The 18,057-nt window shown below is 52.5% G+C and overlaps 2 protein-coding genes across 2 annotated transcripts in view; one reads left to right on the plus strand and one right to left on the minus strand.

The window, feature by feature from the left end:
• The window catches only part of nelfe (negative elongation factor complex member E), a 30,732-nt gene extending 25,817 nt beyond the window's left edge, over positions 1-4,915 (minus strand). The window contains exons 1-2 of the mRNA XM_073034863.1: positions 4,781-4,915; positions 2,264-2,333 (exon numbers count right to left, since the gene is read on the minus strand). Of these exons, the coding sequence (XP_072890964.1) occupies positions 2,264-2,333; positions 4,781-4,855 (145 nt within the window). The 5' untranslated portion in view covers positions 4,856-4,915. The remainder of the gene's footprint in view (positions 1-2,263; positions 2,334-4,780) is intronic.
• Positions 4,916-5,298: 383 nt separating this feature from the next.
• skic2 (SKI2 subunit of superkiller complex) overlaps positions 5,299-18,057 on the plus strand; it is a 110,382-nt gene continuing 97,623 nt past the window's right edge. Inside the window, exons 1-2 of the mRNA XM_073034813.1 lie at positions 5,299-5,548; positions 15,409-15,527. Of these exons, the coding sequence (XP_072890914.1) occupies positions 5,530-5,548; positions 15,409-15,527 (138 nt within the window). The 5' untranslated portion in view covers positions 5,299-5,529. The remainder of the gene's footprint in view (positions 5,549-15,408; positions 15,528-18,057) is intronic.

The raw sequence follows: 18,057 nt of genomic DNA on the forward strand, positions 1-18,057 counted from the left end.
GACAGGCGAACTGTGACCATCTGGCCCCTCGACTGTCCACAACACCATCAACCTCCACTCATCAATGACAGGCGAACTGTGACCATCTGGCCACTAGACTGTCCACAACACCATCAACCTCCACTCATCAATGACAGGCGAACAGTGACCATCCGGCCCCTCGACTGTCCACAACACCATCAACCTCCACTCATCAATGACAGGCGAACTGTGACCATCTGGCCCCTCGACTGTCCACAACACCATCAACCTCCACTCATCAATGACAGGCGAACTGTGACCATCTGGCCCCTAGACTGTCCACAACACCATCAACCTCCACTCATCAATGACAGGCGAACAGTGACCATCTGGCCCCTAGACTGTCCACAACACCATCAACCTCCACTCATCAATGACAGGCGAACTGTGACCATCTGGCCCCTCGACTGTCCACAACACCATCAACCTCCACTCATCAATGACAGGCGAACTGTGACCATCTGGCCCCTAGACTGTCCACAACACCATCAACCTCCACTCATCAATGACAGGCGAACTGTGACCATCTGGCCCCTCGACTGTCCACAACACCATCAACCTCCACTCATCAATGACAGGCGAACTGTGACCATCTGGCCACTAGACTGTCCACAACACCATCAACCTCCACTCATCAATGACAGGCGAACAGTGACCATCCGGCCCCTCGACTGTCCACAACACCATCAACCTCCACTCATCAATGACAGGCGAACTGTGACCATCTGGCCCCTAGACTGTCCACAACACCATCAACCTCCACTCATCAATGACAGGCGAACTGTGACCATCTGGCCCCTAGACTGTCCACAACACCATCAACCTCCACTCATCAATGACAGGCGAACTGTGACCATCTGGCCCCTCGACTGTCCACAACACCATCAACCTCCACTCATCAATGACAGGCGAACTGTGACCATCTGGCCCCTCGACTGTCCACAACACCATCAACCTCCACTCATCAATGACAGGCGAACAGTGACCATCCGGCCCCTCGACTGACCACAACACCATCAACCTCCACTCATCAATGACAGGCGAACTGTGACCATCTGGCCACTAGACTGTCCACAACACCATCAACCTCCACTCATCAATGACAGGCGAACTGTGACCATCTGGCCACTAGACTGTCCACAACACCATCAACCTCCACTCATCAATGACAGGCGAACTGTGACCATCTGGCCCCTAGACTGTCCACAACACCATCAACCTCCACTCATCAATGACAGGCAAACTGTGACTATCTGGCCCCTAGACTGTCCACAACACCATCAACCTCCACTCATCAATGACAGGCAAACTGTGACTATCTGGCCCCTAGACTGTCCACAACACCATCAACCTCCACTCATCAATGACAGGCGAACAGTGACCATCCGGCCCCTCGACTGTCCACAACACCATCAACCTCCACTCATCAATGACAGGCGAACAGTGACCATCTGGCCCCTCGACTGTCCACAACACCATCAACCTCCACTCATCAATGACAGGCGAACAGTGACCATCTGGCCACTCAACTGTCCACAACACCATCAACCTCCACTCATCAATGACGGGCGAACTGTGACCATCTGGCCACTACGGACAAATTGCAGCAGCAGCAGGAAATCTCGCTGAGACACAACATATTCACCGACGGGATGCTTCGCTACTGGATGGCCAGCTGAGCCCCGAGGAGGCTCACGGACGGAAGGTATAATTGTGAGACATGAGTGATTCTGCAGATCCCGGAAATCCTGAACAACACACATAAAAGCTGCAGGAACTACACAGTCAAGACACTTCATCAGGACTGGACAAAAAAGGGATCAGAAGCCAGGATAAGAGATGGGGAAAGGGAAAGGAGATCGCTGGGAGGTGATAGGTGAGACCAGGAGAGGGGGAAGGTGTGGCAGCTGAGGGGAATGAAGTGAGAATGTGGGAGGTGATTGGTAGAAGAGGTAAAAGGCTGGAGAAAAATATAGGAGAGGAGTGACAGTAGAGCCAGAATGGGGAATGGAGACAGAGAGAAGGAGGAGGAGGAGGGAGAAACTGATGTCGATGCATCAGTTTGGAATCCAGCCAGACAGGATTTTGTCTGGATTTTGTCTCCAACTTGATTGTGGCCACCATGGGAGGCAGGTGAGGGCATTTGATGAGGGGATGAGAGAACGGGTAGAGGTGGGAATGTCGTTACAGATTTGTTTTGAGCAGCTTGCAGATGCTGACAGCAGAGGAAAGCAAAACTCACATCGTTTGATGCCACCTTGACTGGTCTGTGAACCCGAACTCTGCTTCTTCAGAGCCAGTAGCGCTTTCTTCTGCAGACAGAACACTCAGGGTCAGAGTCCCAGCGACCGACAGCCGTCCTGTCCAAACCAGAGCCTCTCCCACATCTCCCCCCACACACGCAGGGACAGGGTCCCAGTCACTGACAGTTATCCTGTCCAAACCAGAGCCCCTCCCACATCTGCCCCCACACACGCAGGGACAGGGTCCCAGTCACCGACAGTTATCCTGTCCAAACCAGAGCCCCTCCTACATCTCCCCCCACACACAGAACACTCACGGTCAGAGTCCCAGTGACCAACAGCCATCCTGTCCAAACCAGAGCCCCTCCCACATCTCCCACCACACACGCAGGGACAGGGTCCCAGTCACCGACAGTTATCCTGTCCAAACCAGAGCCCCTCCCACATATAGAACACAGAGACAGGGTCCCAGTCACCGACAGTTATCTGGTTCGAACCGGAGCCCCTCCCACATCTCCCCCAACACACAGAACACTCAGGGACAGAGTCCCAGAGTCCTGTCCTATCTAAAAACCACCATCTCCCCACTTACCACAGAATACCGCCACTCCCACCTTGGCAAGCACCCCTCCAACATCACAACTCCTTTCACCCCACCACCTCCTACTCCTACAGCTCCTGCCCTTCAGCAGTATCGTCCTCCACTCCAAAGGATACCCCACAGTTTCCTCTCATTTTTTCCACAATCAGCTCCCTCTCTCCCTCGTACCCTCCCACTCTCTCCACAGGATGTCCACCTCCTACCCTACTCCTCCCCCTCCCTGACCTCCTACCCACCTTCAGCCCTTATCATCTACCACTGCCTCCCTCCTCTCCTCCCCTCCACTCCCAATCCCCCTCTCCATTGTCCTACCTTCCCCCATTCCCCGACCCACCCTCCCCTCCGATTGACCTTCCCCTCTTCTCCGACCCACCCTCCCCCCTACCCCCCAACCTTCCCTCCTCCTCCCACTCTCTCCACAGGATGTCCACTTCCTACTCTACCCCTCCCTGACCTCCTACCCACCTTCAGCCCTTATCATCTACCATTGTCTCCTTCCTCTCCTCCACTCCCAATCCCCCCTCCATTGTCCTACCTTCCCCCATTCCCCGACCCACCCTCCCCTCCGATTGACCTTCCCCTTCCTCTTCTCCGACCCACCCTACCCCCAACCTTCCCTCCTCCTCTTCTGGAATGGTGGAGCAGACTCAATGAGCTGAATGGGCTAATCCTGCTCCTGTGCCTCATGGGCAACCCCCCTCCCAAATATGGCAGGGGGATGGGAACCAGGATGATAAGAGCTAAAGATGAGCCAGCAGGTTTACAAGATGGCTGTAGTATGAATGTAAGGAAGGACAAGCCAGGATTGGGTACAAATGCAGACAAAGTAATGAGTTAAATTGTACCAGAAAGGCAAAATTCAAAAGAGTTAAGAATGCTGGACTGAAGGTGTTGTATTTAAATGCATATAGCATCTGGAATAAGGTGGACCAACTCATGGCGCAATGAGATTGGTTGGTATGACGTTGTGGGCATCACTGAGTCATGGCTGAAAGAAGGCCATAGTGGGAGTTTAACATCAATACCTTTGTATTGAAAGGACAGGAAGGAAGGAATAGGCAGTGATGTGGCTCTGTTGGCAAGAGATGGAGTTACATCTTCAGAAAGAGATGACATTGAAGAAGTGGCAGATGGAATAGTATTGGGAAATGTATGATAATGCATTCTGGTAAAAAGAACAATAGTGCAGAATATTACCTAGATAGAGAGAAGGTTCAAACATCAGAGGTGTGAAGGGACTTGGGACTCCCAGAAGGTTAATTTACCAGTTGAGTCTGAGGCAAATGCAATGTTGGCATTTATTTTGAGGGAAATAGAATATAAAAGAGATAATGCCGAGCCTTTAGTCAGGCTGCACTTGAAGTACTGTCAGCAGTTTTGGGCCCTTTATTTCAAAAAGGATGTGCTGTCACTGGAGAGAATCCAGGAGGTTCACCAGGACGATTCCAGGAATGGGAATTGGCAGCCTTGGGCCTGTACTCACTGGAATTTAGAAAACTGCGGGGGGGACCTCATTGAATGTTAAAAGCACTAGATAGTTGGGATGTGGAGAGGATGTTCCCTATGGTTGCTATGGTGGGTTTATCCAGAACTAGAGAGCACAACCACAGAACAGAGGTAAGGGGGCATTTTACTTTAGCTGGAGAGCAGTGAATCTGGGGAATGCTCTGTCACAGACAGTGGTGGTGTCCAAGTCCGCGGAAGTTGATAGTTTTCTGATCGGTCAGGCCATCAAAGGATTTGGCGAGAAGGCAGGTGTGGGGGATGCTTTGTACCTGGGATTAGCCATGATGGAATAGCGGAGCAGATTCGACGGGCGGAATGACCTAATTCCGCTCCTATATTTTATTGACGCTTTCCTCCCACCCAGCCGGCCCCTCCCTATTCCCCTCTCCCCAGCCCCCACCCCGCCGACCTTCTTCTTCAGCTTGTTGTACTTTCTCTGCAAGGCTTCCTCCTCCTCACTGAGAACGGCGGGGAAAAGCGCCATTGCGCCCGGCTAGCCTCCACGGCGCACGGTGTTGACGTCAACGCCTTCGAGGCGTCAAACCAGCTCTCAAACGTCATTGGCTGGATGTACTGTCAGTCAGAAGGGAGGCCGACCCGGGGTGAATGATCCGCAGCCGGGAGAACTGCCCAGGTCTCTCACCGCGCCGCTGTCGTCTTTAATCGCAAGACCACAAACCAGTGACCTCGGCGTCGGCGGGAACGGCCTCGGTCTTCTGCGTTGTCGATGTACGTCATGTCCGCGACAACGAATCGTGACGCGGCTCCGACCATGTTTGTTCGGGGCATGGATCGTCACCGAACCGCCCCTGCCGGTCATCTTTGTTACAGGCAAACGTCACATAAACTGAGCCGGCCATTTTTCCTATGGGCAACACATCAAGGCAAAGGGGTTGACCATATTTATTATAGGCACAGTTTCACGCCCCGTTACGGTCAGCCGATCATTTCCGCCATCTCTGTTGTGGGCGAGGGACTTGAAAGCGGCTTAAACCCTTTCGAAGGGGTGTGTGACCAGGGTGACGGGAGCTGAGGGGCTCCGGAGCTGTCAAGTTTCTTTCCGCGGTGAAATAATAGAACTACGCAATGTGAAAAGCGGGGAGAGGGATAAATAATTTGCTCTTCCGGGCGAGAGGTCAGCCGGCTCGCTGGGCAGAGATGGAGCGGGAGAGACTCGGTGAGAATCGGGTGGGAGGGAGCGGCGGTGGGGTGGGGAGGAGGTTCAGGAGGTGTCTGGCGGTAGGGGAAGGTTCAGGAGGTAGGGGGAGATCCAGGAGGTTTCTGGCGGTAGGGGAAGGTTCAGGAGGTTTCTGGAGGTAGGGGGAGGTTTAGGAGGTTTCTGGAGATAGGGGGAGGTTCAGGAGGTTTCTGGCGGTAGGGGAAGGTTCAGGAGGTTTCTGGAGGTAGGGGGAGGTTCAGGAGGTTTCTGGAGGTAGGGGGAGGTTCAGGAGGTTTCTGGAGGTAGGGGAAGGTTCAGGAGGTTTCTGGAGGTAGGGGGAGATCCAGGAGGTTTCTGGCGGTAGGGGTAGGTTCAGGAGGTTTCTGGCGGTAGGGGTAGGTTCAGGAGGTTTCTGGCGGTAGGGGAAGGTTCAGGAGGTTTCTGGAGGTAGGGGGAGGTTTAGGAGGTTTCTGGAGATAGGGGGAGGTTTAGGAGGTTTCTGGAGATAGGGGGAGGTTCAGGAGGTTTCTGGAGGTAGGGGGAGGTTCAGGAGGTTTCTGGCGGTAGGGGAAGGTTCAGGAGGTTTCTGACGGTAGGGGGAGGTTCAGGAGGTTTCTGGCGGTAGGGGAAGATTCAGGAGGTTTCTAACAGTAGGGGGAGGTTCAGGAATTTGTTGGGAGCAATGGTGGGAGGGTGAGGGGCGAAGGTCCCCATGGAAGGGAAAGGTGGATTGTATTGGGTCAAACGTGAAGAGACCTGGGGATGAGGACAGACCAGGTGGGGGTGATTAGGGACACTGGGGGTGACGGCAGGCCAGGTGGGGGTGATTGGGGACACTGGGAGTGAGGACAGACCAGGTGGGGGTGATTAGGGACACTGGGGGTGACGACAGGCCAGGTGGGAGTGATTGGGGACACGGGTGAGGACAGACCAGGTGGGAGTGATTGGGGACACGGGTGAGGACAGACCAGGTGGGAGTGATTGGGGACACTGGGAGTGAGGACAGGCCAGGTGGGGGTGATTGGGGACACTGGGGGTGAGGACAGACCAGGTGGGAGTGATTGGGGACACTGGGGGTGAGGACAGACCAGGTGGGAGTGAGGACAGACCAGGTGGGGGTGATTGGGGACACTGGGAGTGAGGACAGACCAGGTGGGGGTGATTGGGGACACTGGGGGCGACGACAGACCAGGTGGGAGTGATTGGGGACACTAGGGGTGACGGCAGGCCAGGTGGGGGTGATTGGGGACACGGGTGAGGACAGGCCAGGTGGGGGTGATTGGGGATACGGGTGAGGACAGGCCAGGTGGGGGTGATTGTGGACACGGGTGAGGACAGACCAGGTGTGAGTGATTGGGTACACTGGGAGTGAGGACAGACCAATTGGGAGTGATTGGGGACACGGGTGAGGACAGGCCAGGTGGGGGTGATTGTGGACACGGGTGAGGACAGACCAGGTGTGAGTGATTGGGTACACTGGGAGTGAGGACAGACCAATTGGGGGTGATTGGGGACACTGGGGTTGATGACAGACCAATTGGGAGTGATTGGGGACACTGGGGGTGACAGCAAATGGGAATGGGGGTGTGACTGGGGACACTGGGGGGGATGAGGTCTGACATGGTGAGGTCGGATTGGAGGGGGGAGTGAGGACTCTGGGGACGGCCATGCAGGGTGATATACGGAGGGTAAGGAGGAGTTTGTGCTTGAGAGAGAAGTTGGGGTCTTGGGACCTATGTGAGTGTTGGGATTCGTGTTTGGTTTTAATGTCATTTCAGCAGTAAACATGTTTTCCTACCAAATGAAATGTTTTGTGCAACACGTACAGTAGTTTTACCCCAACAAATAATAAGAGGATAGGAATTCAGAAGTCTACAGTCTTGGTGCTTCATGGAGGACAATACCTGGTTGTCAGGGAGGTCAGTAGTCTCATGGCCTATTGTAACTCCCCATGCCACCGTACCTCTTGCCTGATGGTTTGTGGAGGGATTTCTGGTATTGAACCCATGAGGCATTACTGATTATTTTTTGTAAGAGTAATACTTCACCTGCAATTCTGTTGCGGTTGTCATTTGTATCCAGTGCTTCCGATGAGGGCTCCTTTATCTCGGTGAGATAGAACGTAAATTGAGGGAAAGCACCTTCACAACATCTGCCAGAAGCAGACTTTGCTGGCGGGCAAGCACTTTAGTTCCTATCTCCATTTCTGCTCTGTTATGTTGGCCCATGGCCTCCTCTTCTTTTTTTAAGAATAAGGGGTAGGCCATTTAGAACAGAGTTGAGGAAAAACTTTTTCACCCAGAGAGTTGTGGATCTGTGGAATGATCTGCCTCAGAAGGCAGTGGAGGCCAATTCTCTGGATGCTTGCAAGAAAGAGTTAGAAAGAGCTCTTTTAGATGGCGGTGTCAAGGGATATGGGGAGAGGGCAGGAACGGGGTACTGATTGTGGGTGATCAGCCACGATCACAGTGAATGGCGGTGCTGGCTCGAAGGGCCGAATGGCCTACTCTGCACCTATTGTCTATGTCTTCTGTCACGATGAGACCTCATATGCTGTCCGGGTAGCCTCCGACATGATGTCATGAACATGAGATTCTCCTGTCAGTAATTCCCATCCTCCCCCTTTCAATTCCTCACTCTGGCCTCTGACCTCTTCTCCTCACCTGCTGATCACCTCCGTTGATGCCCCCCCCAACCCCCCACCCCACCTTCCCTATCTTACGAGGTCATCTCGGCTCTCCTCCCTGCTTCCTACTTCATCCCCTCCTCCTCTACACACCAGACTTCGGCTATCAGCCTCTTGCTTGTCCTGCTTTCCAGAATTTTCTGCGTGTTGTTCTGCAGCTGCTGTGTCAGCTCCACCAAAGTCAGTCCCGTTTTCCCCACTGGAGACTCGGAGGAAAGGTCAAACATCAGCTTTCGTTGTCATTTGAACATTGAACCATGAGTGGGGATACGTCTCTACCAAAGGCACTCCTTCCCTGTTAGGCTGTGGCTTGCCCGTGGGCATGGTGTAGCCCCTGTATAGCCCCCAATCAGGGTCATGTGAATCCATGGTGGAGCATGTGTGACCACTGACGCCAGGCAGACAAATTCTGAAGATTATTGATCATGGCTGGGGTCACCTGGTTTGTAAAGGTACTGCTCAGAAGGCGACAATGGGAAACCATTCTGTAGAAAAATTTGCCAAGGCAGTGATCTCCCACTTCATACGACACTGCACATAATGATGGTGTAGTCCGAGGATGTGCTGGGAGCAGCCAGCAATTGTCACCACAGTACACAAATTCATCTGTCGATTGTGGGCGGAAACCGGAACACAACACTTCCACCGATCACCCCCCAGACCCACCCCCACCAATCACCTCCCAGACCCTGCCCCACCGATCACCTCACATCTCACCCCCCAGACCAACCCCCACATCTCACCTCCCCGGACCCACCCACACCGATCACCCCCCCCCGACCCTCCCACACCGATCACCCCCCAGACCCTCCCACACCGATCACCCCCCCCCCCGACCCTCCCACACCGATCACCCCCCAGACCAACCCCCACTGATCACCCCATATCTCACCCCCCAGACCCTGCCCCACCGATCACCTCACATCTCACCCCCCAGACCAACCACCACATCCCACCTCCCCGGACCCACCCCCACCGAACACCCCCCAGACCCACTCCCACCGATCACCTCACATCTCACCCCCCAGACCCTGCCCCACCGATCACCTCACATCTCACCCCCCAGACCAACCACCACATCCCACCTCCCCGGACCCACCCCCACCGAACACCCCCCAGACCCACTCCCACCGATCACCTCACATCTCACCTCCCGGACCCACCCCCACCGATCACCTCACATCTCACCTCCCAGACCCACTCCCACCGATCACCTCACATCTCACCTCCCAGACCAACCCCCACATCCCACCTCCCCGGACCCACCCCCACCGAACACCCCCTGGACCCACCCCCACTGATCACCTCCCAGACCCACCCCCACTGATCACCTCACATCTCACCTCCCAGACCCACTCCCACCGATCACCTCACATCTCACCTCCCAGACCAACCCCCACATCCCACCTCCCCGGACCCACCCCCACCGAACACCCCCCAGACCCACCCCCACCGATCACCCCCCAGACCAACCCCCACTGATCACCCCACATCTCACCCCCCAGACCCTGCCCCACCGATCACCTCACATCTCACCCCCACCGATCACCTCATATCTCACCCCCCAGACCAACCCCCACCGAACACCCCCCGGACCCACTTCCACTGATCACCTCACATCTCACCTCCCAGACCCACTCCCACCGATCACCTCACATCTCACCTCCCGGACCCACCCCCACATCCCACCTCCCCAGACCCACCCCCACCGAACACCCCCCGGACCCACCCCCACTGATCACCTCCCAGACCCTGCCCCACCGATCACCTCACATCTCACCCCCCAGACAAACCCCCACCGATCACCTTCCCGGACCCACCCCCACCAGGCACACACCCACTGATCACCTCCCAGACCCACTCCCACCGATCACCTCACATCTCACCCCCCAGACCCACCCCCACCGGACCCACTCCCACCGATCACCTCACATCTCACCCCCCAGACAAACCCCCACCGATCACCTTCCCGGACCCACCCCCACCAGGCACACACCCACTGATCACCTCCCAGACCCACTCCCACCGATCACCTCACATCTCACCCCCCAGACCCACCCCCACCGGACCCACTCCCACCGATCACCTCACATCTCACCTCCCAGACCCACTCCCACCGATCACCTTCCCGGACCCACCCCCACCGATCACCCTCCCAGACCCTGCCCCACCGATCACCTCACATCTCACCCCCCAGACAAACCCCCACCGATCACCTTCCCGGACCCACCCCCACCAGGCACACACCCACTGATCACCTCCCAGACCCACTCCCACCGATCACCTCACATCTCACCCCCCAGACCCACCCCCACCGGACCCACTCCCACCGATCACCTCACATCTCACCCCCCAGACAAACCCCCACCGATCACCTTCCCGGACCCACCCCCACCAGGCACACACCCACTGATCACCTCCCAGACCCACTCCCACCGATCACCTCACATCTCACCCCCCAGACCCACCCCCACCGGACCCACTCCCACCGATCACCTCACATCTCACCTCCCAGACCCACTCCCACCGATCACCTTCCCGGACCCACCCCCACCGATCACCCTCCCAGACACGCCCCCACCTACACGCCTCACCTCTCAACCCCCCCAGACCCCCTCACATCTCACCTCCCAGACCCTCCCACACCGATCACCTCCCAGACCGGTCACCCCCCGGACCCACCCACACCATCTAAACTCCCTCCACCCGCCTTCTAATTCTGGTGTCTTCCCCCTTTCCAGTCCTGAAGAAGGGTCTCGGCCTGAAACATCGACTGTTCCATATCAAAGTCAGGGTTATTATCGCTGATGAAATTTGTTGTTTTGTAGCAGCAGTACATTGCAACATTTACATACATTATAATAAGAATATATTTAAAAAAGAATATCCAGTGGTTCCCGGTTAATTGGGACACATCACAACCAGTACATTTTGACCCAATTAAGTGGCTGGCCCAATTATTTTAACCGAGTAACAATTTATGTAGTTAAATGAACTCTATCGATCTGTGTCTCAGTTTCTAATCGTTATCAGCGTACACAAGGATGAAAGTTAGCACAGACGGACTGCCTTCATGCATCGCTTTTGACAGTTGCATCCTCCAGACCTTCATTTTCATTAGCAGATTGTTCATGCCTTCAATTTCTGTGTAGTACCTCACTTGCTGAAGTAGTGAAATGGTTTCAGTCCCAGCCATTTCTGCCATCTCAAAGCGTGAAACCACAGTTCGGAATTGCCTTACTGCTTATTTCTCATCAACGTTTAGTGACAAAATCCTCCGCTCACGCTATTGTAAAATCTGTCAGCTCCAAGCACAGCGTGGTGTTTAACGGCCACACAAGTGCACGTGACTGGTGCTGGTTAGAGGCTGTTGAGCAACAGTCCCCTGCCCCAGTTGGTGCCGTAGTGTCCCAAATAAATGAAGGGAATCGCAGCTATTTTCTCAGATAGTTTCTGCTCTTTAAGGGTTGTCCCATTACCGGGTGCCCCGATTAGCTGATGGAAGAATTAACGCAAATCCACTGTCGGAAAAGTAATTCAATAAGAGAGCAAGTAGTGACACAAAGACGAGAAAAATCTGCACAGATTCTGCAAATCTGAGCACGATGCAGGAGGAACTCAGCAGACTCAGCAGCATCTATGGAAAAGAGAAAGCAGTCAATGTTTCGGGCTGAGAGCCTTCATGAAAAGTGAGGTGGTGTCGGTGGATCATTCAGAAATCGGATGGCAGAGGGAAAGAAGCTGTTCTTGAAACTTTGAGAGTGTGTGTCTTCAGGCTCCTGTACCAGCACCTTGATGGTAGCAATGAGAAGAGGGCATGTCCTGGGTGATGGGGGTGAATGAGTAGGGATGCCACCCTCTTCAGACATCATATTTTGAACGTGTTCTCAATGGTGGGGAGGTTAGTGCCCATGATGGAACTGGCTGAGGTTGAAACTTTCTGCAGCTTTTTCTGATCCTGTGCGGTGGAGCCTCCACACCAGACAGTGTTACAACCAGTCAGATGCTCTCCACAGTACATCGGTAATAATTTGCTAGAGTCTTTGGGGACGTACCAAATCTGAAACTTCCATTGTCATATAGTCACTGTTTTGTCAGTCAGAGTGGCACCAATATGCTATTGTGTGTTTCTCAGCATCTGCAGGATCTCTTGTGTTTAAGATGTAAGGGGGTGTCACAAGAGAACTGGAACCATGTTTAATATCACTTGTTTTGTGCACGTTCCAATAAGAACTACAAACTGTAATAAAAATACTCATGAGATGAACGAGGTGAGGTGAAGGCCTCCATCGGTCAGAGGTGACCATGGATATTGTATCCGAGCTGTCTGGATACGCAGGCCTGGGCAGTACGGTATGGAGAGCGAGCTGTTGCCCATGGAGCAGGCTCCCCCTCTCCACATATCAGATAAGCCCGAAGGAACAGCAGAGACTGAAACAGTTGGTACCAGAAGCGATGCAGGAGTTGCCAGTTGGCATTGAACTCAATGTAGGACTGCCTTAGGAACTCCAGCTCTAGATTTTTTCCCTCAGGGTTTACTCCCAAAGCCTTTCCCGGGAGTGGGAGAGGCCGCAGGGCAGCGGAGGTTTGCGATCGGAGTTCTCCCTCTAGATGAGCTGCCGACCGTGACCAGTGAACCCCATCTGCCCGGTGACTGGTTTTAAAGTGCCAGTAACCCGCCTTTGCACCTTCTCCTGTGTGTAGAAACGGTTCCACCAGGCTTTGTAGCCTAGCCACACGTGAAGGCCAGGAGCTGGTTTGGTTGTCAGAGGCTGTCTGAGGTGCACACCGTTGGGAGCGTTTAGAGGGTAGTGGGAGCTTATCCCCGCTACCAGCCCCAGATATAACAACCTTAATGAACCAGTAAAGTTAAATAAGTTGTGCAAAAAAGAAGGAAAGTACTGATGAAGAGTTTCTGGAATCATTGTCTATTCAGAAATCTGAAATGGAGGGGAAGAAGCTGTTCCTGAAATGATGTGTTTACTTCTTCAGGCTCCAGTACCTCCTCCCTGATGGTAGCAATCAGTACCTCCTGGGTGAGGGGGTCCTTAAAGATGGATACCACCTTTTTGAGACATCGCCTTTTGAAGATGACCTCGATGCGTGTCCTCCCCCCCCCCTCACCAAAAACATTGCAAACACAGCTCGCTCCATCATGGACACTGGCCTCCTCAGCATCGAGGGCGTATCAAAAGGTGATGCCTCAGAAAGATGGCATCCCTCATCCTATCAGTGGTCCTTCAAACCAGCCGGTGATGCAGCCAGTTTCAATGCTCGGGTCAGGCCTCTATACAGGAGAGAGAAAGGGGAAGCCTGGAGTGGAGCATTTGTCCAGCAGCTGTCCACTGACTCCATCAGCAGAGACTTTGCACTGTGAGTGGGCACCAAGCCCCTGCCAGCTGGGACCAGCAGCTGTCCACTGACTCCATCAGCAGAGACTTTGCACTGTGAGTGGGCACCAAGCCCCTGCCGGTGGGCAGCTTTACAGGGCCAGCGATCGGTTCAATTCACGCTTCTCTCTGTAAGGAGTTTGAATGCTCTCTGTGACTGCGAGGCTACCTTCCACATTCCAAAGATGGACAGTTGAGGGTGACTTAGGCTGTCGGCATGCCACGTTTGCACCGGAAGTGTGGCAACATTTGCAAACTGCCAGCAGCGCGCATCCTCGGCTGTGTTGCTCATTGACACAAACGGCGGATTTCACTGATTCTTTCAATGTACACGTGACAAAATGTCATGTCAGCATAACTTTGTCAAGGGCAAGTCGTGCTTTACGAGCCTGATTGAAATTTTTGAGGATGCGACTAAACACATTGATGAAGGAAAAGCAGTAGATGCAGTGTATATGGATTTCAGGAAGGCATTTGATAAGGTACCCCATGCAAGGCTTATTGAGAAAGTAAGCAGGGATGGGATCCAAGGGGACATTGCTTTGTGAATCCAGAACTGGCTTGCCCACAGAAGGCAAAGAGTGGTTGTAGACGGGTCATATTCTGCATGGAGGCCAGTGACCAGTGGTGTGCCTCAGGGATCTGTTCTGGCACCCCTACTCTTTGTGATTTTTATAAATGACCGGGATAAGGAAGTGGAGGGATGGGTTAGTAAATTTGCTGATGACACAAAGGTTGGACGTGTTGTGGATAGTGTGGAGGGCCGTCAGAGGTTACAGCGGGACATTGATAGAGTGCAAAAGTGGGCTGAGAAGTGGTAGATGGAGTTCAACCCAGATAAGTGTGAAGTGGTCCATTTTGGTAGGTCAAATATGATGGCAGAATATAGCATTAATGGTAAGACTGTTGGCAGTGTGGAGGATCAGAGGGATCTTGGGGTCTGAGTCCATAGGACACTAAAGCAGCTGCACAGATTGACTCTGTGGTTAAGAGGGCGTATGGTGCATTGGCCTTCATTAATCGTGGAAATGAATTTAGGAGCTGAGAGGTAATGTTGCAGCTATATAGGACCCTGGTCAGATCCCACTTGGAGTAATGTGCTCATTTCTGGTCACCTCACTACAGGAAGAATGTGGAAGCCATAGAAAGGGTGCAGAGGAGATTTACAAGGATGTTGCCTGGATTGGGGAGCATGTCTTATGAGAATAGGTTGAGTGAACTCGGCCTTTTTTCCTTGGAGTAACAGAAGATGAGATGTGACCTGATAGAGGTGTACAAGATGATGAGAGGCATTGATCGTGTGGATCAAAAAAGAGGCTTTTTCCCAGGGCTGAAATGACTAGCAGAAGAGGACACAGGTTTAAGGTGCTGGGGAGTAGGTACAGAGGAGATGTCAGGGTTAAGTTTTTTACTCAGAGTGGTGAGTGTGTGGAATGGGCTGCCGGCAACGGTGGTGGAGGCGGATACGATAGGGTCTTTTAAGAGACTTCTGGATAGGAACATGGAGCTTAGAAAAATAGAGGGCTATACTTAAGCCTAGTAATTTCTGAGGTAGGGACATGTTCATCACAACTTTGTGGGCCGAAGTGCCTGTATTATGCTGTAGGTTTTCTAAAATAAACTGAATTATAAACACCAGATGCTGGAAATCTGGAGGAACATCCACGTTTCAGGCCTATTGATTTCCATAGATGCTGTCTGACATGCTGAGTTCCTTCAGCATTTTGTGTGTGTTGCTAATACAGCTAATCTGTATCTGCCACATCTGGGCTCACCTTTCATCTCTCTCATTTGCGTTACAGAAGTCCCTCCGCGAGATGCCCACGATCTGCCCTTGTCTATTCTCGAGGTGGGCTGCTGCGGGAAGTTTGAACTGGTCACGCAGCCGGTGGAAAAGGGCTCTGTCCTCCCGCTGACCACGGTGAGTGTGCACGTGGTGTTGGCTCTGGTCCTGGGCCGGGTTACCAGCTAAACTGTCTCAGTAAACTCCCACCCCATTGCAAGGGCAAATGCTGATTTGGTTGGTATGCACGTCGAAAGTGACAGTCAAATCGTCATTTGTGTCGACACTCTGTGGATGAGCTGGAGCAGCCGCAAACGTCACCAAGCTCCCTGCACCGACGTAGCATGCCCACAACGCACCCTGTATGCGTTTGGAATGTGGGAACACCCGGAGGACTCGGGTAGAACGTACAAACTCTGGCGGTGAATTGACCCCGGGTCACTCTCAGTGCAATAGCCTTTCACTACCGTGCCGGACGCTCCAGCCTGACCGGAAGCTGGAGACCGAGTGGGAGTGCTGGAGGGCCTGAGCTGGCATGTAGGTGTATGAGTGGGTGGGAAAGGGGGCTGAGCCTTACCCTGAATTTCTCCAGCATTTGCTGTGTGTTACATCGTTGCTTGTTGCTCTGCTGAACGTTGTGGACATGCTACGCTGGTGCTGGAGTGTGTGGGCTGCCCCCAGAACTGGCAGGTTGGGCTGGTGGTTAACAATGCATTTCATTGCGCGTCCCGCGTCGCGCCTCTCTGTATGTTTTGATGTACGTGTACACTGTACAAATGAATGAGTCTCAGTCTGCTCACGGTGGAGGATGCAGAGGGATCACTGCGGATGTGATTCAAAGCCTCAGTCTGTACATTGAATAGGCAGAATCAGCAGCATGCGTTGTGAAATTTGTTAACTTAGCAGCAGTAATTCAATGCAATACACGAAAGTATAGAAAGGAAATAAGTGAATCAGTTTCAGTCAGTATATTAACGTATGCTGAATAGATTAAACATAATGCAAACAGAAAAAAAATTTAAAAAGGTGAGGTAGTGTTCATGGATTCAATGTCCATTTAGGAATCGATGGCAGAGGGGAAGAAGCTGTTCCTGAATCACTGAGTGTGTGCCTTCAGGCTTCTGTACCTCCTACCTGACAGTAACACTGAGAAGTGGGCATGGCCTGGGAGATGGGGATCCTTAATATTGGGCGTTGCATTATGAAGATGTCGTAGATACTACAGAGGCCAGTATCCAAGATGGAGCTGACTAATTTTATGACTTTGTGTAGCTTTATTCGGCCTTGTACAGAAGTATCCCCCCACCCTCCCTACCAGAGAGCGATGCAGTCTGTCAGAATGCTCTCCATGGTACATCTGTAGAGGTTTTCGAGTGTTGTAGGTGACAGACCAAATCTCTGCAAACTCCTGTCTTGCCTTTTCTAGCTGCATCGATACATTGGGACCAGGGTAGATCCTCAGAGATCTTGACACACAGGAACTTGAAGCTGCTCGCTCTCTCCACTTTTGATCCCTCTGTAAGGATTGGTTCATGTTCCTTCATCTGAAGTCCACAGTCAGCTCTTTCATCTTACTGATGTTGAGTGTCAGGTTGTTGCTGTGACACCACTCCACTAGTTGGCATACCTGACTCCTGTACGCCCTCTCGTCACACCTGAGATTCTACCAACAATGGTATCATAAGCAAATTTATAGATGGTATTTCAGTGACACAGTCATGGGAATCCTGAGGTATGTTTGTATGAATGAATATATCTCAGGATTCCCATGACTGTGACGAGGTATCTACTCGCTTAACTATTCACAGTAACAGAAATTTTCACCAGGGCTGCCCAAACTTTTTGCATGCCACTGTATATGTGTGTGTGTGTGTATATACATACTCTCTCACTCTCTCTCTCCCTCTCCTTACTAAGACTTTTGCACAGTACTGCCTCATCAAAGACCTGGATCCTGGTGATATTGTGCCTATCACCACAATAGGTCAGCGGCAGACACAATCTCAATGGCTCTCCACACGGCTTTAGACCTCCTGGACAACACAAACACCTACGTCAGGATGCTGTTCATTGACCGTAGCTCAGCATTTAATACCATCATTCCCACAATCCTGATTGAGAAGTTACAGAACCTGGGCCTCTGTACCTCCCTCTGCAATTGGATCCTCAGCTACCTAACCGGAAGACTACAGTCTGTGTGGATTGGTGATAACATATCCTCCTTGCTGATGATCGACACTAGCACACCTCAGGGGTGTGTGCTTAGTCCACTGTTCTACTCTCTATATACACATGACTGTGTGGGTAGGCATAGCTCAAATACCATCTATAAATTTGCAGCTGTTGTTGGTAGAATCTCAGATGGAAACTATTGTGCATACTGGAGCGAGATGTACAACCACTAGTGGAGTGGTGTCACAGCAACAACCTTGCACTCAATATCACTAAGACAAAAGGGCTGATTGTGGACTTCAGGAAGGGTAAGACGAAGGAACAAGTAACAATCCTCATAGAGGGATCAGAACTGGAGAGTGAGCAGTTTCAAATTTGAATTGAATTGACTTCATTTCTTACATCCTTCAGATACATGGGGAATAAAATTCTTCACGTTACATCTCAGTCTAATTAATATAAAATAGGACAGTCGATGTAACATAGAAATACATTT

Source organism: Hemitrygon akajei, chromosome 2 (genome assembly GCF_048418815.1).
Source record: "Hemitrygon akajei chromosome 2, sHemAka1.3, whole genome shotgun sequence".
NCBI lineage: Eukaryota > Metazoa > Chordata > Chondrichthyes > Myliobatiformes > Dasyatidae > Hemitrygon > Hemitrygon akajei.